This window comes from Paroedura picta, chromosome 4 (genome assembly GCF_049243985.1).
Source record: "Paroedura picta isolate Pp20150507F chromosome 4, Ppicta_v3.0, whole genome shotgun sequence".
NCBI classification, from domain to species: Eukaryota; Metazoa; Chordata; class Lepidosauria; order Squamata; family Gekkonidae; genus Paroedura; species Paroedura picta.
Window position 1 is genome coordinate 73656494 of NC_135372.1, and position 15891 is coordinate 73672384.

Genomic DNA, 15891 nt, shown 5'->3' on the forward strand with positions numbered 1-15891 from the left:
GAGCTCTAAGAAGCCTATTTGGATGAACAGAGAACCAAGAGGAATGAAGAAAGAAAAGGGAAATGTTCAGGAAATGGAGGGAAGGACAGAGCTCTAAAGAAGAGTACCTACAGGTTACTAGGCACTGTAGATCAATCATCAGAAAGGCCAAAGCTGAGAGTGAGCTAAGATTGGCCAGGGAAGCCCATTGTAACAAGAAAAGATTTTTCAGTTATGTGAGGAGCAAACGTAAAGTAAAGGAGGCAATAGGCCCACTGTTGGGTGCAGATGAACAAATTCTAATGGAGGATGCAGAGAAAGCAGAAAGGCTCAGCGCCTATTTTACATCTGTTTTTTCCCATAGATCAAAGGGTTTAGGCACATCTAGAGATGGCAGTAGCCAAGGGATAGTGTCTGGGTGGCAGGTTGACATAGACAGAGAGGTTGTCGAGAGGCATTTAGCTGCACTGGATGAGTTCAAATCCCCTGGGCTGGATGAAATGCACCCCCAAGAGTGCTCAAAGAACTTTCCGGAGAACTTGCAGAACCCTTGTCCATCATCTTCGGGACCTCTTTAATGACTGGAGATGTCCTGGAAGACTGGAAGAGAGCAAACGTTATTCCGATCTTCAAAAAAGGGAGGAAACCCAGGAAACTACAGACCAGTGAGTCTGACCTCTGTTGTGGGGAAGATAATGGAGCAGATATTAAAGAGAACGATCTGCAAACATCTGGAGGACAATTTGGTGATCCAAGGAAGTCAGCATGGATTTGCCTCCAACAGGTCCTGACAGACCAACCTGGTTTCCTTTTTTGACCAAGTAACAAGTTTGCTGGATCTTTGATTCTATGATTCTACAGGGAGGCCATGTTTGACTTTTATTTTCCCTTTTGACTCTTTCACGTCTCCCACAGTATCCCCAATTAGTTATTGGTGCTGAACAACATAATGGAAATTATTCAAGTTTTTAAGCTTTATTTGAGTCCTATATACAGCTATCATATTGCAACTTTCTGTCTTGTGTGTTTCCCATGATTTTTCATATTTCCATAATATATCTACAGAAAAATAATTATTGTCTTTTTTGACTTCCTCTCAGTTTCTTCTTTCTAACTTGGAATTATATGTTTGACCGTGACCCATATGTACAATAGATTGGATGATACCATGTATTTGCCCCAGGACATGTATATGGTTTTACATAAGTGGAAGATGCTTCACACATAACAGGTCTGACATGGGAAATGATCTGAGTAACAGCACTGTTACTCAAACTAATAGATACAAAAATTAAACCAAAACAAACCAAAATAAAAAAACCCAGAAAGCCCAGTCTAAGTCATGCTTTCATTTATTCACTTCATATAAAAATCTCTTAAGAATGCATCTGAACACAATATATAATACTATAACAACATACATTGTGTGAAACTTTGCAACAATAAAATAACCACCTGGAACATTGCAGTATTCAACAGACATACAAACCCGTTGATCATGCACAACTGTGCTATTTTCATCAACTAGTTAGTTACAAGTTGGACTGAAAGCTTGAAACATTGTTTTACAAACTGAGATTGGCACTGTGTGCATGCCTCACAAGCTTTGTTGGAAGAAGTTTCACAGCACAATTATAACATTGGTTCACATTTTGTCATAGAAATTCACATTGGGTTGTTCATAAACCAGAAAATGACACTGAATGTTTTGTGGCATAGACTAGGGTTTCTTTTTCAAAATTTCAGTAGTTTTGACTCATCTGGACAGACTGTTCTAAATCCTTTCTAATCACCACCAAGGATGATTACCTAGATCATAATGAAAATGAAACTTCCTTCAGCCAATGCCACCTGAATGCCCTTTCTGGGTCCATATGTCTCTTGGAAGCTATGTTCAGGTCCTACTATTTTATTTAATACAAAAGGTTACAAGAAAGGGCAACTCTTATCCAGAGTCTTCTACACAAGTAACATCACCACTGACAGGCAATGTTTATATAAATTAATACTTACAAAACATTACATTATATACATTAAGTAATAAATACACTGTTATAAACAGTAATGGGCATGTTTAGAGCTCAAGGCAAGTGCAGGAGAAAAAAAAAGAGGAAAAACTCAACCTAGAAAACATGAACTGTATCAGGGTTGGAGTAGTGGAAGAGAACACAAAGGACTGAGGGTGCAACTTCCACTGCATAAAGGGGCAACTGCATGTCACATGACCTCAGTATGCTGGTTTTCACATGTGCTAACACAAAGCTACACAATCTCCTGTGCACAGAAAAATGGGGGGGGGGGGGAGAGTTGAATGAAGAAATGCTGTTCTCCGGTAGTGAGCAAACAGAAGATCCACATGGGTTTTTCAGGACTTGATAATGTAACCAATGGTACAGTAACGCAAAGAGGAGGGCTCCCTGCTTTATTTAGCTAGTCAAAGAGAGTAAATTGCAATAAAGGAACAAGTATTGCCCATAAAAAGGAAGACCTCTTCTTTTAAAACAGGAATAATTAAAAAAATATATACATCAATATCAAACACGCTTCGTTGCGCATTTTGTAGGTTTCTTGAAAAGACATGAAAGTGTTTATAAAAAAGGCACACGGGTCTGCAGACAGGTGGACACATTTTAAATGCAGTTACTAGTCAGTAGTTTTAGCTGTCAGACTTCTCTATATTTCAAAATCTATTAAGAATAAAAAATATTTAAGTTGTGTGTTGTTTACTATCAGGCTTGTTCAGTAACAAATCCACACTGGCTTCAGCTCATCACAATTCTTCTTTTTTGTTTTTTGGCTGACAAAGCTTAAGCTGCAATATAAATCACCTCTTAATTTCCTGAGCAGACACTACACTCTCTTTAACCCTGACTCCAATCTCAAGTAACTGGAAAGGTCTTTTAGCCAGTCGCAGATGCTGGCCTTAGACCCAGACTGTAGGCTAGTCAGCATGACAACCTGCATGTGCATGAAGTATTTAAATCACCCAGAGAGACGGATACAGTACATTATGTGTCAACAGGTGACGTATCTTCTGTCACAATTTCTATGTTTGCTTCCCTTTGCGAATCCCTTTTTCCTGGATCAATCACACAGAGTGTCTTAGTACTGCTAAAGTAGCTGATACCATCACTCTCTTTCTCAGGCCCATCAGAGTCCTCTTCTTCAAGGGTCAGCTCAAACTGGAACTTCTCCATAAGGCCCTGGCAGTCTCTGTTATGTTCATCAAGGGGAGGAGAGGGGCTCTGAGGGATCATACTCTGATACCAATTTCTGTTGTCTTCTAGGGTATCCAAGATGTCTTGGGCATCAGGCTGCACAAGGTCTGCCCATGTTTCCCAAAGGGGGTGGACAATGTAATCGATGAACCCAACCTGCAAAGCAACAACAATAGGAAAATATTTGTCACTACATTCAATTTGTTTAGGAAAAAGAAATATGTGTAACTAATATCCAAACTTAAAAGAAGTCACTGGCTAAGGATGCAAACATGGAACTTGACAATAATGTAGATTTTGGTGCCATTGCACAATGAGTATGTCTCATTATTCTGTTATTGTAGAGGAGCCAAATGTTCTACCAGGCTGTTATGGGAAAGCACATTTTCTCATCAATAAATGATTGCAATCTCTGGTTCCCTCCTCTGTGAAAAATAGCGACATACCCATTGTAGTCTGCAGCATGGTATATTCCATTTTTGCAAGTGGTATGAACACTTGTCAGCTAATACCTAGTGACAAGTTCATCTGCTTCTCATGTCTGAACCACCTTGAGTACTTTTGAAAGATTTTAATCTTCTTTAAGACTTTCTTTACTTTTTAAATAGCCTTTAGTAGAGCCATTGATTTATTTAAAAGGAAATTAAAAATGAAGAGGAAAAACATTCCAATCAGATGACCTGTACAGCATCCCAACCATTCCATGAACTGTTTGTTTCTTCTCAAGCCTCTTCTATTTAGTCCTAGGCTGTATGACCCTTCTTTCCACACAGCATCAGGTTCCTTGCTGGAGCCTGCCCATCAAGGGCAGGGCAACAGGATATTGAATTGCTGGCAAAGAATGCAATACTTCTTCAATGAAGAGATGGAGAACTGGGAGTTTATTAATCTCCAAGGAAGGCAGCAAGGGTTCAGACACATGACTTCTCCTTAGAAAAGGCTCTTCATGGTAGTTGTAATCACTTGGAGAGATAGAAGTCTATGGGCTAAGATACAGGGTGAGCCAGGCATTTCCCATATTCCTGCAGTGGCTATGGTAAACTTCAACGCTGTTGGCTGGCATCTACAGACTCCCTGTGTTTAGGACACATCCATTCACTTTTTTAAGATTAATAATCTACCCTCAATTATGGGCAGCTTCTAGAAGGCTTCAAGCGGACAGCCTTCCAGTAAATGGTCTCTTGGTTTCACTTAAAGTCTTTGAGGGGAATGAAACATGCTGATTATTAACTTGTTTATACAATACTGAGATGCTTTTAGAAATAAGAGCAGCTGAGGACTCCAAATCAGGCCCAAGAGGCTGATCTGCTTCCACAGCACTCTAGGATGTCAACACCATCTGTAGAAGAATTACTGCATCCATACATGAATACCCTCAAGTTACTACCAACTTATGGTGACCCCAGCAAGGAGCTATAAAGGCAATTAGACGTAGGGGTGGTGTGCCATTGCATTCCTCTGCAGTGTCTCCCTTGGTGGTCTCCCATCCAAAATTCCTATCCTGTTTATATTCCAAGATTGAATCTGACAAGATCAGGCTACACCTTTCCGTCCAGACTATGGCTGACATGCATAAATAATAGTAGAAAATAGTTTTGATTTTTAATGTTTATGTTTTCAAACTATTATACCAGGATTGGGCTTTGTTTTCTTCAAGGCTGCTTTAACTTATGGATTATCTCTTGAGAGTCCTTGAATGGTAAGGCATACGTAATTCACAAATAAAAAGTAGGTCATTAGCAAGTAACTAATTTGGTTACTATAAGAGGAACCAACACTGGTTTCCTAAAGAGGAAGTGCCAATTCAGTGGGGTTGCCATTTCTATGCCCCCTGCAGGGCCTTACGCTCTGCGGGTGAGAACCTGTTGGTCGTCCCCGGCCCGAAGGAAGCGTGCCTAGCCTCGACCAGGGCTTTTTCAGTCCTGGCCCCTACCTGGTGGAATGAGCTCCAGGGTGATCTGCGGGATTTGTCAGCTTTCCGCAGGGCCTGTAAAACGGAGCTCTTCCACCAGGTCTATGGTTGAGGCTGGGGTCAGCAAATCAGGGACATCGCTCCCCCCCTAGGAGTTGGAGTGTACGCTACTCCCCTATCCTTTCCTCTTCACCTCTTAATAATTGGGGGAGGGATGGGATTTTTAGCCGCCATGTTAGTAGATTGATGTTTGAATGGGAATTTTAATGGGATTAGTTGTTGTGACCCGCCTCGAGCCTATCGGGAGAGGCAGGAAATAAATCTAATAAATCTAATAATAATAATAATAATAATAATAATAATAATAATAATAATAATAATAATAATAATAAATCCTCACAAACCACCATACTATCACCATCTGAAGGCTAGGGTAAGGACATTTACAAGTGTTGGTGGCAGGAGGCACTGTGACATTTAGATAGTTCTCATTTGGCTGGTAGATTTGGAATTAGTAGTATTCATAGGCTGCTTCCTGTTATGATTCCAGTGGATGCTACAGCTTTTCTGGAATGAATATTTTCTGGATGTATGTTCCCCCCCCACCCATGCATCAGGTTTGTAAACAGCACAAAAAGACAAAGGAGGCACTTTATTTTAAACTTATACCCTCAGACCCAAAGTGGGAATACTGAATAGTAATATGGAAATGATGTGCCAATGTGAGGAAATCAGGAAAGTTCATATTATTCAGTGAGTAAGATCCAAATTGGATTATTTCTTAGTTGCTTCACAAACAGGATGTCCAGGATACTGGCTATAAAATCCATTGGAAAGTCTTCTGTCTTGGCAAAATTTGTCACTTAACTCCAAAACCTGTTGGACAGCAATTCAGCAGAGCAGGAAAATGACTCTCAAAGGAGCCCCTCTCAGTGCTCGGATGTTTGGTTTGGAAATCACCCTGGCCTCCTTCAGACACAACAGGATGCTGAGTGAGCCATTATAATTCTATTGTAACTGTTGAGGCTACATATGCCAAAAGGTGATGAAAACTTCCTGCAAAAAGAGTGCTCTGTAGAGACGTCTAAGCGAAATAGTTTTGCCTGGTTGCTGGAAAGTAGGGCTCTTAAAAGGTCTCCATATTCATAAAGAAACACTAACAAACGTTTCCAGTTTGTAACCTGTCAAAAATATGGTTTCTTAGCAGACATCTGCAACCAGACAGGCAGACAAGAGTTATTTTACTTGTTCCTGAATCATCAAAGGACATAAAAACAGGAATGGTAATTCCCCTCAAAGTAAGGAGTTGTAGCAAACTTCAGTTAGCATATATGTAGCAGAGGCATCTAGGCCCTTGGGTCAGCATTCAGCATGAAATATAAGCAGTTCTTTTGGCATTTATTAATAAATGTAAATAATGTGAACAGAAAATTAGGACATTTGTACTATTTAAAAATTTGAAAAAGATCAAAGTAACGATCTTTATTACCATGTGGAATAGAATTATATAAAGGATGAATGAAAAGAATAGTGGGAGGTGGGAAGAATAGTAGGAAATTCATTACCTGTGACTTCTCTACAGATGCGGTGTGTTTGTCACACATTGGGCTGATTTCCATTCCTCTCTCCCGTTCTTTGTCTCCCTGCTGGAAAAATTCCTCCATGATCCTGTCTGTCCACTGCCGATAGAGTTCAAGGGACTTTGTGGGATTACTCAAGTCAGCACAATGAACCATATTTCGGAGAACCTGTCATTGCAAAAGCTGTGTTAATTTGAAAGCTCGCATAATCAGGCAGAATAGAACAACATTTCATTCTGTGCTTGCTAGTACATTCAGTACAATTTCACATTAGAAAGAAGAACATTTTGATCACAAGAATACACTTTGTTGGAATATATTATGAGAAAGTAACTTCATTCAAGTACATTTTTACTCGGTCATGATTCAAAGTATTTGGTAAGATCTCTTGTAAACCAGAGAGGTCAATTTATGTCATTGTGGGTTGTGGAATGGAAAAGCAATATGGCTAGTCAGTGGGAATTATACAGGATCTTTCCTGAATACAGATGTTTCCTTCCATTCATTTGCAAATGTGTTTATGAACACAGTTCCACTCATTTTAAGATTTCTCCCAGAACATTCACAATGTGCAGTAGATGTGACTATATGTCTATGACAATTTATGCCTTAGCCAATTTAGGAGGAAAGGGTGGAGCTTTCTATAAGCTGATCAAGTGCATGCAGAGCTGAGAAAAACAATTGACTGCCATATCCATGCAGGATAAGGAGAGCAAGGTGTTGGACAGAAGTTGCAGGGCATTTCCACACATCTTTAAAAATAGCACTATGCCAGCTGAGTGGCGTAATGCTAAATAAAATCGCGCCTCCCAGCCCCTCCTCACCTTTTTACTGTCTTGCTCTTCTCTGACACCATTTTGTGCTTCTCCCCCTCCACAAATGCTGCTGGGAATGGCGGAAGAGAGCAACCCACTATTTACGCATCTCACTTCCCCCTGTGAATTAACCAGGCAGCCAATCCCCTTTCTCCTTGTTTTAAAGGGCCCGTGGTGCCCCCTTTTTAAAATCCATAGTTCTCTGTTGACACGGCTATGCATCTAATCATAGATGCATAGTGTTTTTGGAAGGCCACTCTCTTTTGATACTTTTGAAAGGGGCTGCGCTTGGCAGGCGAGGTCCAGGCACAGCCTGCTGGTGAGAGTCGGGAGGCTCTGGAGGGACTAGTGAGGGCAAGAGAGAGGGAGGCAGGGCACAAGCATGCCTAAGAGAGGGGAAGATCTTTATATTTAAATCCATGGACTGACTGACCCAAACTGACAGAAACCAATTAGTCCTGCAGGCTTGGGAAGAGAACTTCCTGTGCCTTGGTTTGCACATAAACCTGGGCTAGGTTCCGCCACTCCCCCTCCTTCCCTTCCAGGCTGCGTCAGGCATGGTCTGCATGCAGCTGTGAGAGGGGGCAAGGTTCAGGTACTGAGTTGCACCAGGCAGGGGAAGAAGGGAAGGAGGCTGTGGTCTCTGCCCCCCCCCACCTTCCCAGGAGGTAGACAGGGCTGGCTTTGAAGGCAAGGATCACAGTGGCTTCCTCCTGCCTCTCCCAGCTGAATACAAGGCTGTCTCCCTCTCCACCCATGATGGCTTGTCTCCTTCTGAAGAGGACCCCCACCACCTGGTCAGTCCAAGGTGGGGCCCCTGAGTGGCCGGGCTGCATGCGGGTCGGGGTAGGGAGTCACACCATGCCCGGAGCCCATCCCCCAAGTCCAAGTGTCTAGCACCTGTCAGCAGCAGTAGCAGCAGCTGCACGATGGACTGATGGGTGAGACAGCCAGGGGCAGCAGCAGCAGTCAGCTGGCAGAGAAGAGGCACAGCAGCAAGGAGGACAGAAAGGACGCCCCCCAACTCTACATCCCCTTGCCCCAGCAGGAATGGCTGCACTCCCAGAGGGGAAAACCACCACTGAGGAACAGACATGGGGGGGTGGAGGGGAGTCATACCTTGCTCAGGGCTTGCAGGAGGCAGCCGCACCTTGCTCAGGGCTTGCATCAATGCCTGGCTTGTCATCATGTTTCATTGGTGTGGAGGGGGTGTGTGGGCTTCCCTCCACTACTTGCTTGGTGGTGGGGTGAGGCAGGGCCAGGTGGGGCAGTTCTTTCAGGAGGCATGCTTTGTGTTACAACTTTTGGGATAAATTCTTTTATTTCTGGCATTGGCTGTACACTTGTCCACCTCTTTGTTGCTCCAGGATGTCAGCCATTTTTAAAAAGATGTTCCCATCACCAGGACTGGGGGGGGGGGCAGGAGCGAGGGCAGGACAAGGCAGGTGGCTTTTGCACATTTGAGCCTCCACAACGTCCCTCCTCAGGTGGCCTGCTGGTTGCTCTTCATTAGATAGTGCTACATATGTTGGTGAATCCACTTTTGGGGATTCACCAACTAGCACTTTAAAATGGAGGATGTAGCCAGCCGGTTACTGCCCAGACGCTGCCTGTTGGCGACATCATATGGAGGGGCCGGAATATAGCAACTACATTAGGTAAGTATTTCACTATTTTTAAAGGGTGCGGAAATGCCCACAGAGTTGATTAGCAAAAAGACTCCTTTAAACTTCTTGTTCAAGTTTCCCTAAAGGTTTTTTTTTAAATCAGCATCCTAGCATATACTTTGTGACAGCAGTGAAAGGATGCAATTTGAATTGGGTTGGGAGATGTAGCACAATTCTCTGCCCATGGTGGTATATAACTCTTTTACTACTATAGTCCCAACAACAGGAAATAGTTAAAAGATGACGGATTCTCTGTGAAGGAGATGGTTTGTATTTTCCCTACATACTGAAACTCAGTAGCGCTTACTAAAGAGGCCTTAGGCACAGGAACTTTGAAGGAAAACTAGAGCTCTTTTTAAATCATTGAGTAACAGATTTATCCAGCATTGCTGTTAGTGCCACAAAACCCAATAGCCACTTTCTTTCTGGCATATCTGGAATGATAGGTATATTTCCCAGGCCTTCAAAAGAGGATCTGAATAATTGCCTACCAGAGACAAAAAAAGGCATAATAGGTATTTTCTATTGATATCAAATATTGAAATTATTTGAAAACACAGACATTTCTCTCTTGATCAAGGAGGATATTGAAATAGGCATTTCAATGCATGTTCTGAAAGGCTGAAATAGAACCCCTGCCTTGAATGAAGAAAACTTTTATCTTGATATTTTAACCATCCATTAAAAGATTTAATCCACAGAGCTCATAAACATCCAAAGAACAAACTTGAGGATTGCACAATACTTGACTGTACTACTAATCCAAAGGAACACTAAAGTAGTTATGTTCGTTATGACTGCAGGATCTTGTCTTCTCCTAGTGGGTAGGAGGGAAGAAGAATTCAGGAAACCACAAACCACAAAATTCCTGTCTTGCGGAAAGGTTTGTGTGCTTACGTGCACAAGTGTGCTTATCAGTCCAGCCCTGTCCCCAATTGCAGTTGTGACACAAGCAGAAGTTTTTGCTGAAACACCAATAGTGGTTTTTGTACAGTTCTGCCCCACATCCTCTGAACCATTTGCACCATTTTTCTCATGCAACTTACTCTATAGTCATTAGTTTGCCATGCTAGGAACTGCATATGGGTTTGCCTCCCTTCCTCAGAAAACACACTTAACCATGCAGATGCCTCAGAGTAGGCAAGCAGATTAGCTCCTCGCACTTGATTGAACAAGGGAGCGAGTGATCAAAAATCTAGGTTCCTAACAGACACCTGAATTATGGAATCTGAGCAAGGTGGGATAGGGCACACCTGTTCTTCCATTGTCAAGAGTTTAGAGACCAGCCTCTTCACCTTTCCTACACTGACCCCAGAGGCTTGACACTCATTGAAATGTATGATGGGGGGGGGGTATGCAATATGCTTTAAGAAAATGTTGCAGCATAGCAAGGGAATCTCCCATACAGACCTGTATTCTGTCTGTGTAGTTATCGAGAAGGAGGACACCAGAACTTGTCACTTTCTTTGTCTCCACCATGGTCTTTAAGTCTGCCAGAAGGGACATGTGTTTGGACATATCTGTTGCCAAGACCTTCACAAATGAAGAAAGAATTCTTGGTAAATACGAGGAAAGTAGACATGTGAGTTTCTGAATCAGTATAGAAGAAGAAGAAGAGTTGGTTCTTATATGCCGCTTTTCTCTACCAGAAGGAGTCTCAAAGTGGCTTACAATCGCCTTCCCTTTCCTCTCCCCACAACAGACACCCTGTGAGGTGGGTGAGGCTGAGAGAGCCCTGATATCACTGCTCAGTCAGAACAGCTTTATCAGTGCTGTGGCGAGCTCAAGGTCACCCAGCTAGCTGCATGTGGAGGAGGAGCAGGGAATCAAATCTGGCTCTCCAGATTAGAAGTCTATGCTCTTAACCACTACACCAAGCTGGCTGTAGCAGCAAAAGTGTCATCCTTACCATGTCTATCACCATTTTTCTGAGAGTTTGTCGTTGTTTCTTGGTCAGATTTTGGAAGATGTCACAGTGCTCTTCCTGCAGCAGCTTGAAACCCACAGCAAGGTGGTGATTTTCCAAGACAGATTCATCATTGTACATAAGAGCAAGTTCAGAATCTGACAAAAAAGGGTCAAAAGAAGCTACATGATTTCAGTCAATTAGAGACTTCATAAATTTAAAAAGGGCACATAAAGCAAGAACTAGCTTGGTAGTACTTCTGTCTCTTCAGGAACTCTTTTGACTAACATTACTATACATGACAATGCTATACATACTATACACAAAACAATCTAAAATGACACAAGGTATTTAGTAACATTTCAGGACACAAGGTATCTAGTAATATGAGTATTTTGCATACGTGTCTTAATTCTCTCTGGGTTCAAACTATTTCAGGGGTCTGAAAGATCAGTTTCAGGATCCATGTAGCCCTGCTTACTAGCCAGATGGTTTCAGAAAGCCCACAAACAGGACATGAACAAATAATCTCCCCCCTACTGTTTGCAACCCAGTAACTAGTGTTCAGAAACATACTGCCTGTCAACCAGGAGAGTTCAATTTATTTATCCCCTAGGTTTCTACAAGCCACATGAAGCCTCATCTACCATTTTGTCACTGAATGCACTGATTTAGCATGCCTGGCATTCTCAAACTACTTGTTTTATAAGAACTTTATAGTGCCATAACACACCTTCAAATATTAAGCGGGGATATCAGTGTTATATGCACTATGCAGCCTTGTATGAATAGAATTACTGGATTGTCTGTGATTTAAAAATAAACAACACAGAACTGTTCTACTTAATCTATCTCCACAACCAAAGGGCTCAGAAGGGCAGATATAGTCTCCCATTCTCCGTGTTGTCTTCATAACAACACTGTGAAGGAAGCTAGTGTGAGAGAAAGGGGCTGTCCCAAGGTCACCCAATAAGTTTCCCATTTTCTAGTCCTTAACTAACCACTAGACCAGGCTTTCTCAACCAGGGTGTAAACTGCACGGAGCTTTTATTCCAACCCCAGATCGATTCAGTCCCTGCCCTCTACACAGAATGCGATTTCCATTTGGATTTGGGGTGATTTTAATTTTCCTTCTGCAGCAAGAAGGATTGATCCGGAGTGACCCTACATTTATTGTGCTTTATCTGAGACTGCTGTTAATCATGAATAAAGAAAGCTCCGTGGTAGAGAACCTCTGATAGGCTACACCTGGTCATGTGACAAGCTAGCCTTAAAGGAGAAGCCCCTAACTTCTCTCGGTCCTGGATTTTTCCTCCCTCCTCTGCCTTTTTCGATCCTCTCCCCCTCTCCTCCAAGAAAAGAAAGAGGCTCCCTGCCTGGCTCCTCTCCCCCCCACCTTCAAGAAAAGAAAGAAAGAGGCTTCAAGAAAAGAAAGAGCCCCCCCACCTTCTGAGCCTCCCTAACCACGTGCAGAAGACTTTCCTGTTTCAATGGGGAGGGGGGGGGAGAGGAAGACCCGAGTTCAAAGCAATCTGAATTCAACAGGATTGACAATGGAATAAACAAAGTAAGTTCAGACTCTGCCCAGGATTCTGTAAAACCCTGGGGTTTCTTGATGACCCTGGAAGGGTTTCCCAAAGGTGGGAGTTAATTAATTATTTATATTAGGTGTCTGTGTGTATTCAAAATTCAAAACTGCCCTGAGCCATATGGAAGGGCAGTATAGAAATAAAATAAATAAATAAATAAATATAATAATAAAAATGTGTTTAACATTTATTGGATGATATGAATATATATGGTCATGTAAGCCCAGATACCCCCTCCCAAAATGGCCAATGGTAAGCCTGAAGGGGGTGGAAAGGGAAAGGGCCTCAGATAGGCATGTACACCACTATGTTTCCCAGCCACATTCTGTATGATTCCTGAAGCCTGAAGAATGTCTCAGGAGTTTCTCAACTGTAAAAATGTTAAGAAGGCTGGACTAGACTATATTAAGCTCTTGAACTGATGATAATGGTATGTGACTGGTTTTGCTAAACACAGGACTTACTTGTATTAATAAGGAACTGGTTGGAGACCCCAGGATGATCCACATCATGAATTGCTGCTGCAAAAATTGCTGCAAGAATTTCCAGATCAGTGAAAACAGCCTAAAAGAAAAATGAGCACATAAATAAGCAACTATTATAAATTCACTATCTGCTTGGTCAGCTGTCAGACACACAATTATTTGTCTGCTAGTCTTCCTCCATCCTGATATACTTTTCTATGTTCCACTATATCCAGTTCTCATTACAGAAAAGTAAAATGCCTACATGAAAATAAAATGATGACATTCAAATTTCAGTGTTTTTATCCCTTCCCTGAATAATAAAATGCCAGAGTTCCATCGCAAAAATCAAGGCCTAAACTACTGATAATATAGCCAAATTATAACTGACTCTAGCAAAAGTTTAATTGACTAAATCTTTATCCATTGTTGTTACTCTATATATTTATGAAACAGCCTAGGGGGTGGGATGTGTTTGGCTGTCCAAGTTGGAATAGGGCCAATCAGAGTGCAACCAGCTTTGCCCTGATTGACCCTGCCCCTGGAGCTCCAGCCCTCTGTCCCTGGACTCTAGCCTCTTTGTTCTCAGACGACTCAGTGCCTGGAGCCAGCAGCAGGTAAGGGGAGAGGCCCTGGGCAAAGGATCGTGGTGGAGGGCCTCCTAACGAGGGCCTCTTGGCCTGCTAGGCTGGGCCTGCTGAGGAGGGCCTCCTGGTCTGCTCATTAAGGACTGCTAAGGAGCTGACTAGCTGACTGCTAAGGAGCTCTGTCCCGGCCCTACTAATGAGCTGCCCAGCCCCGCCTGCTCCACTTGATCCGGCTGTGAGCTGCGGCCCAAAGCCACCTTAAGCCAGGGGCTAGGGGATCCTTTCTTAGGAACGGGCTTTGAAGCTAGTAGCTAATAAGCTTTAGTTGCAGTTCTTGTCTTTGTACTGAAGACAAAATAGTGAGAACTAAGAATGCACCGAATAGAAATCTACCATGACCCTCACTTGCCAAGAAACAGGATATGCAGAAAAGAAGGGCTATATGTCATAATTTACTAGTATTTTCCAGCAATATAGATTCTTTATTCCAGTTCTAATACTTTTATCTCTGGAAAACAAGCAAACACAGTACTTACATCCAAAGCAGGGGTGGACAGAAGAACATGTGTTGATTGGGCTACATCAGCTGCATGGAGACTGTTGTGGTAGGCTACATCGGAATGGTAGTGGTCTTCCAAAGTCATCATATAAGCTATAAAAGTGTCTGATGAGATTTTGAATGTCTTCAGTAGATCTCTCTCCTGTTTAAGACAATTTAATGTTACATGGCTTTATCATTGGGTATAAGTTTTAAGAAGTCACCAAGCAACTGCAACAACAGTTCTTGAAATTACAAACCTGAAAAATTGCATACATAATGCAGGTGAGAGGTCTACTGTGTGAATATCTTGCAACATTGAATATATTCAGGCCCCATTTATTCAGGTCATCCAGCTCCTATAAGGAAATCAGTAATAAAATATTAATGCATATCTAGTGTCACCAAATTTTAGATGAGTCCTTATACACTCCATTATAGTAGTTATAAGCTCAATCAATTCTTTTTACCACTTCCTTAAAGCTTGATAATGAATGCTAACTACATAGTTATCAAGAGAACACTGCATGCAAAAGCACCCAGAGAGAATTCATATCAAATAATTAATAAGCAGAGAGCACATTAAAGAAGTAACATAATTATTTGGAGCACAGTATGTCTGCTTGCAGACTGAAAAGAAGGGAATATGAAATGGGAAAGAGACAATGGTAGTATTATGTAATCTGAAACACTGGCAGGCTTCTAATGTTACCATGTAAATATTTAAAACTGACTTTGTATAAAGTTAGTACAAATGGTTCTACCAGTACCAGAAATATCCACATAAGATTACTTCTCAAAGAACTCTGGGAACTGAGCAAACTCTGGGGACAAGAGGTTTAACAGAGAATCACCAGCACCTTAGCAAACTACATTACCCAGAATTCTCCAAGGGAAGCCATGACAGTTCAAGTGATATAAAAGGGACACAAATGTATAGTATAGATGGATTCCTACAGTAGCACTGGGATGATAATGTAGTATTTATAAATATGTCAGCATTTTAAAAACTCTGAGGATGGCCAGTTTCAGATAGCACATCATTCTAAACAGTTCTTTATTATCAGTCTTTGATGTCTCCAGAAATAGATGTATTCTTCCTGAGAGAGTGCATACCCAAAGTATTTAATTAAAGAAAGGTTTGTTTGTTTGTTTTGTGGGCATTCCAAGGGCTAACTGTGGGCCTGGAAAGACGAGCAGAGGAGAAATTGGCCTCTCTTAACCATGAATTCTTTTTTAGAAGAAGAAGAAGAAGAGTTGGTTCTTATATGCCGCTTTTCCCTACCCGAAGGAGGCTCAAAGCGGCTTACAGTCGCCTTCCCATTCCTCTCCCCACAACAGACACCCTGTGGGGTGGGTGAGGCTGAGAGAGCCCTGATATCACTGCCCGGTCAGAACAGCTTTATCAGTGCTGTTTTTTACCCCAGTAAAAAAAAAGTAAAATCCATATCTACATACTTTCTAAGTGAAATTGGCACCAATTATTTCAACCTAACTAATCCATGAGAGGCTGTAAACTGGCAAACTCAAATTTGAAACATCAGAGACAGAAAAGGGGGGGGGGGCTTTGTGTGCTAAAGCAGGTGTTCAATTCTATATTTCCCCATTTCCACTTCCATAAAAAGATTGATATAAC

At 42.0% G+C, this 15891-nt stretch overlaps 1 protein-coding gene across 7 annotated transcripts in view; it reads right to left on the minus strand.

The window, feature by feature from the left end:
- Positions 1-1313: 1313 nt before the first annotated feature.
- The window catches only part of PDE4B (phosphodiesterase 4B), a 353582-nt gene continuing 339004 nt past the window's right edge, over positions 1314-15891 (minus strand). For all 7 annotated transcript variants that reach the window (XM_077333429.1, XM_077333431.1, XM_077333430.1 and 4 more), the window contains 7 exons: positions 14516-14614; positions 14254-14418; positions 13131-13230; positions 11081-11235; positions 10582-10704; positions 6675-6857; positions 1314-3353 (listed from right to left, as the gene is read on the minus strand). In XM_077333429.1, the coding sequence (XP_077189544.1) occupies positions 2988-3353; positions 6675-6857; positions 10582-10704; positions 11081-11235; positions 13131-13230; positions 14254-14418; positions 14516-14614 (1191 nt within the window). In that variant the 3' untranslated portion in view covers positions 1314-2987. The remainder of the gene's footprint in view (positions 3354-6674; positions 6858-10581; positions 10705-11080; positions 11236-13130; positions 13231-14253; positions 14419-14515; positions 14615-15891) is intronic.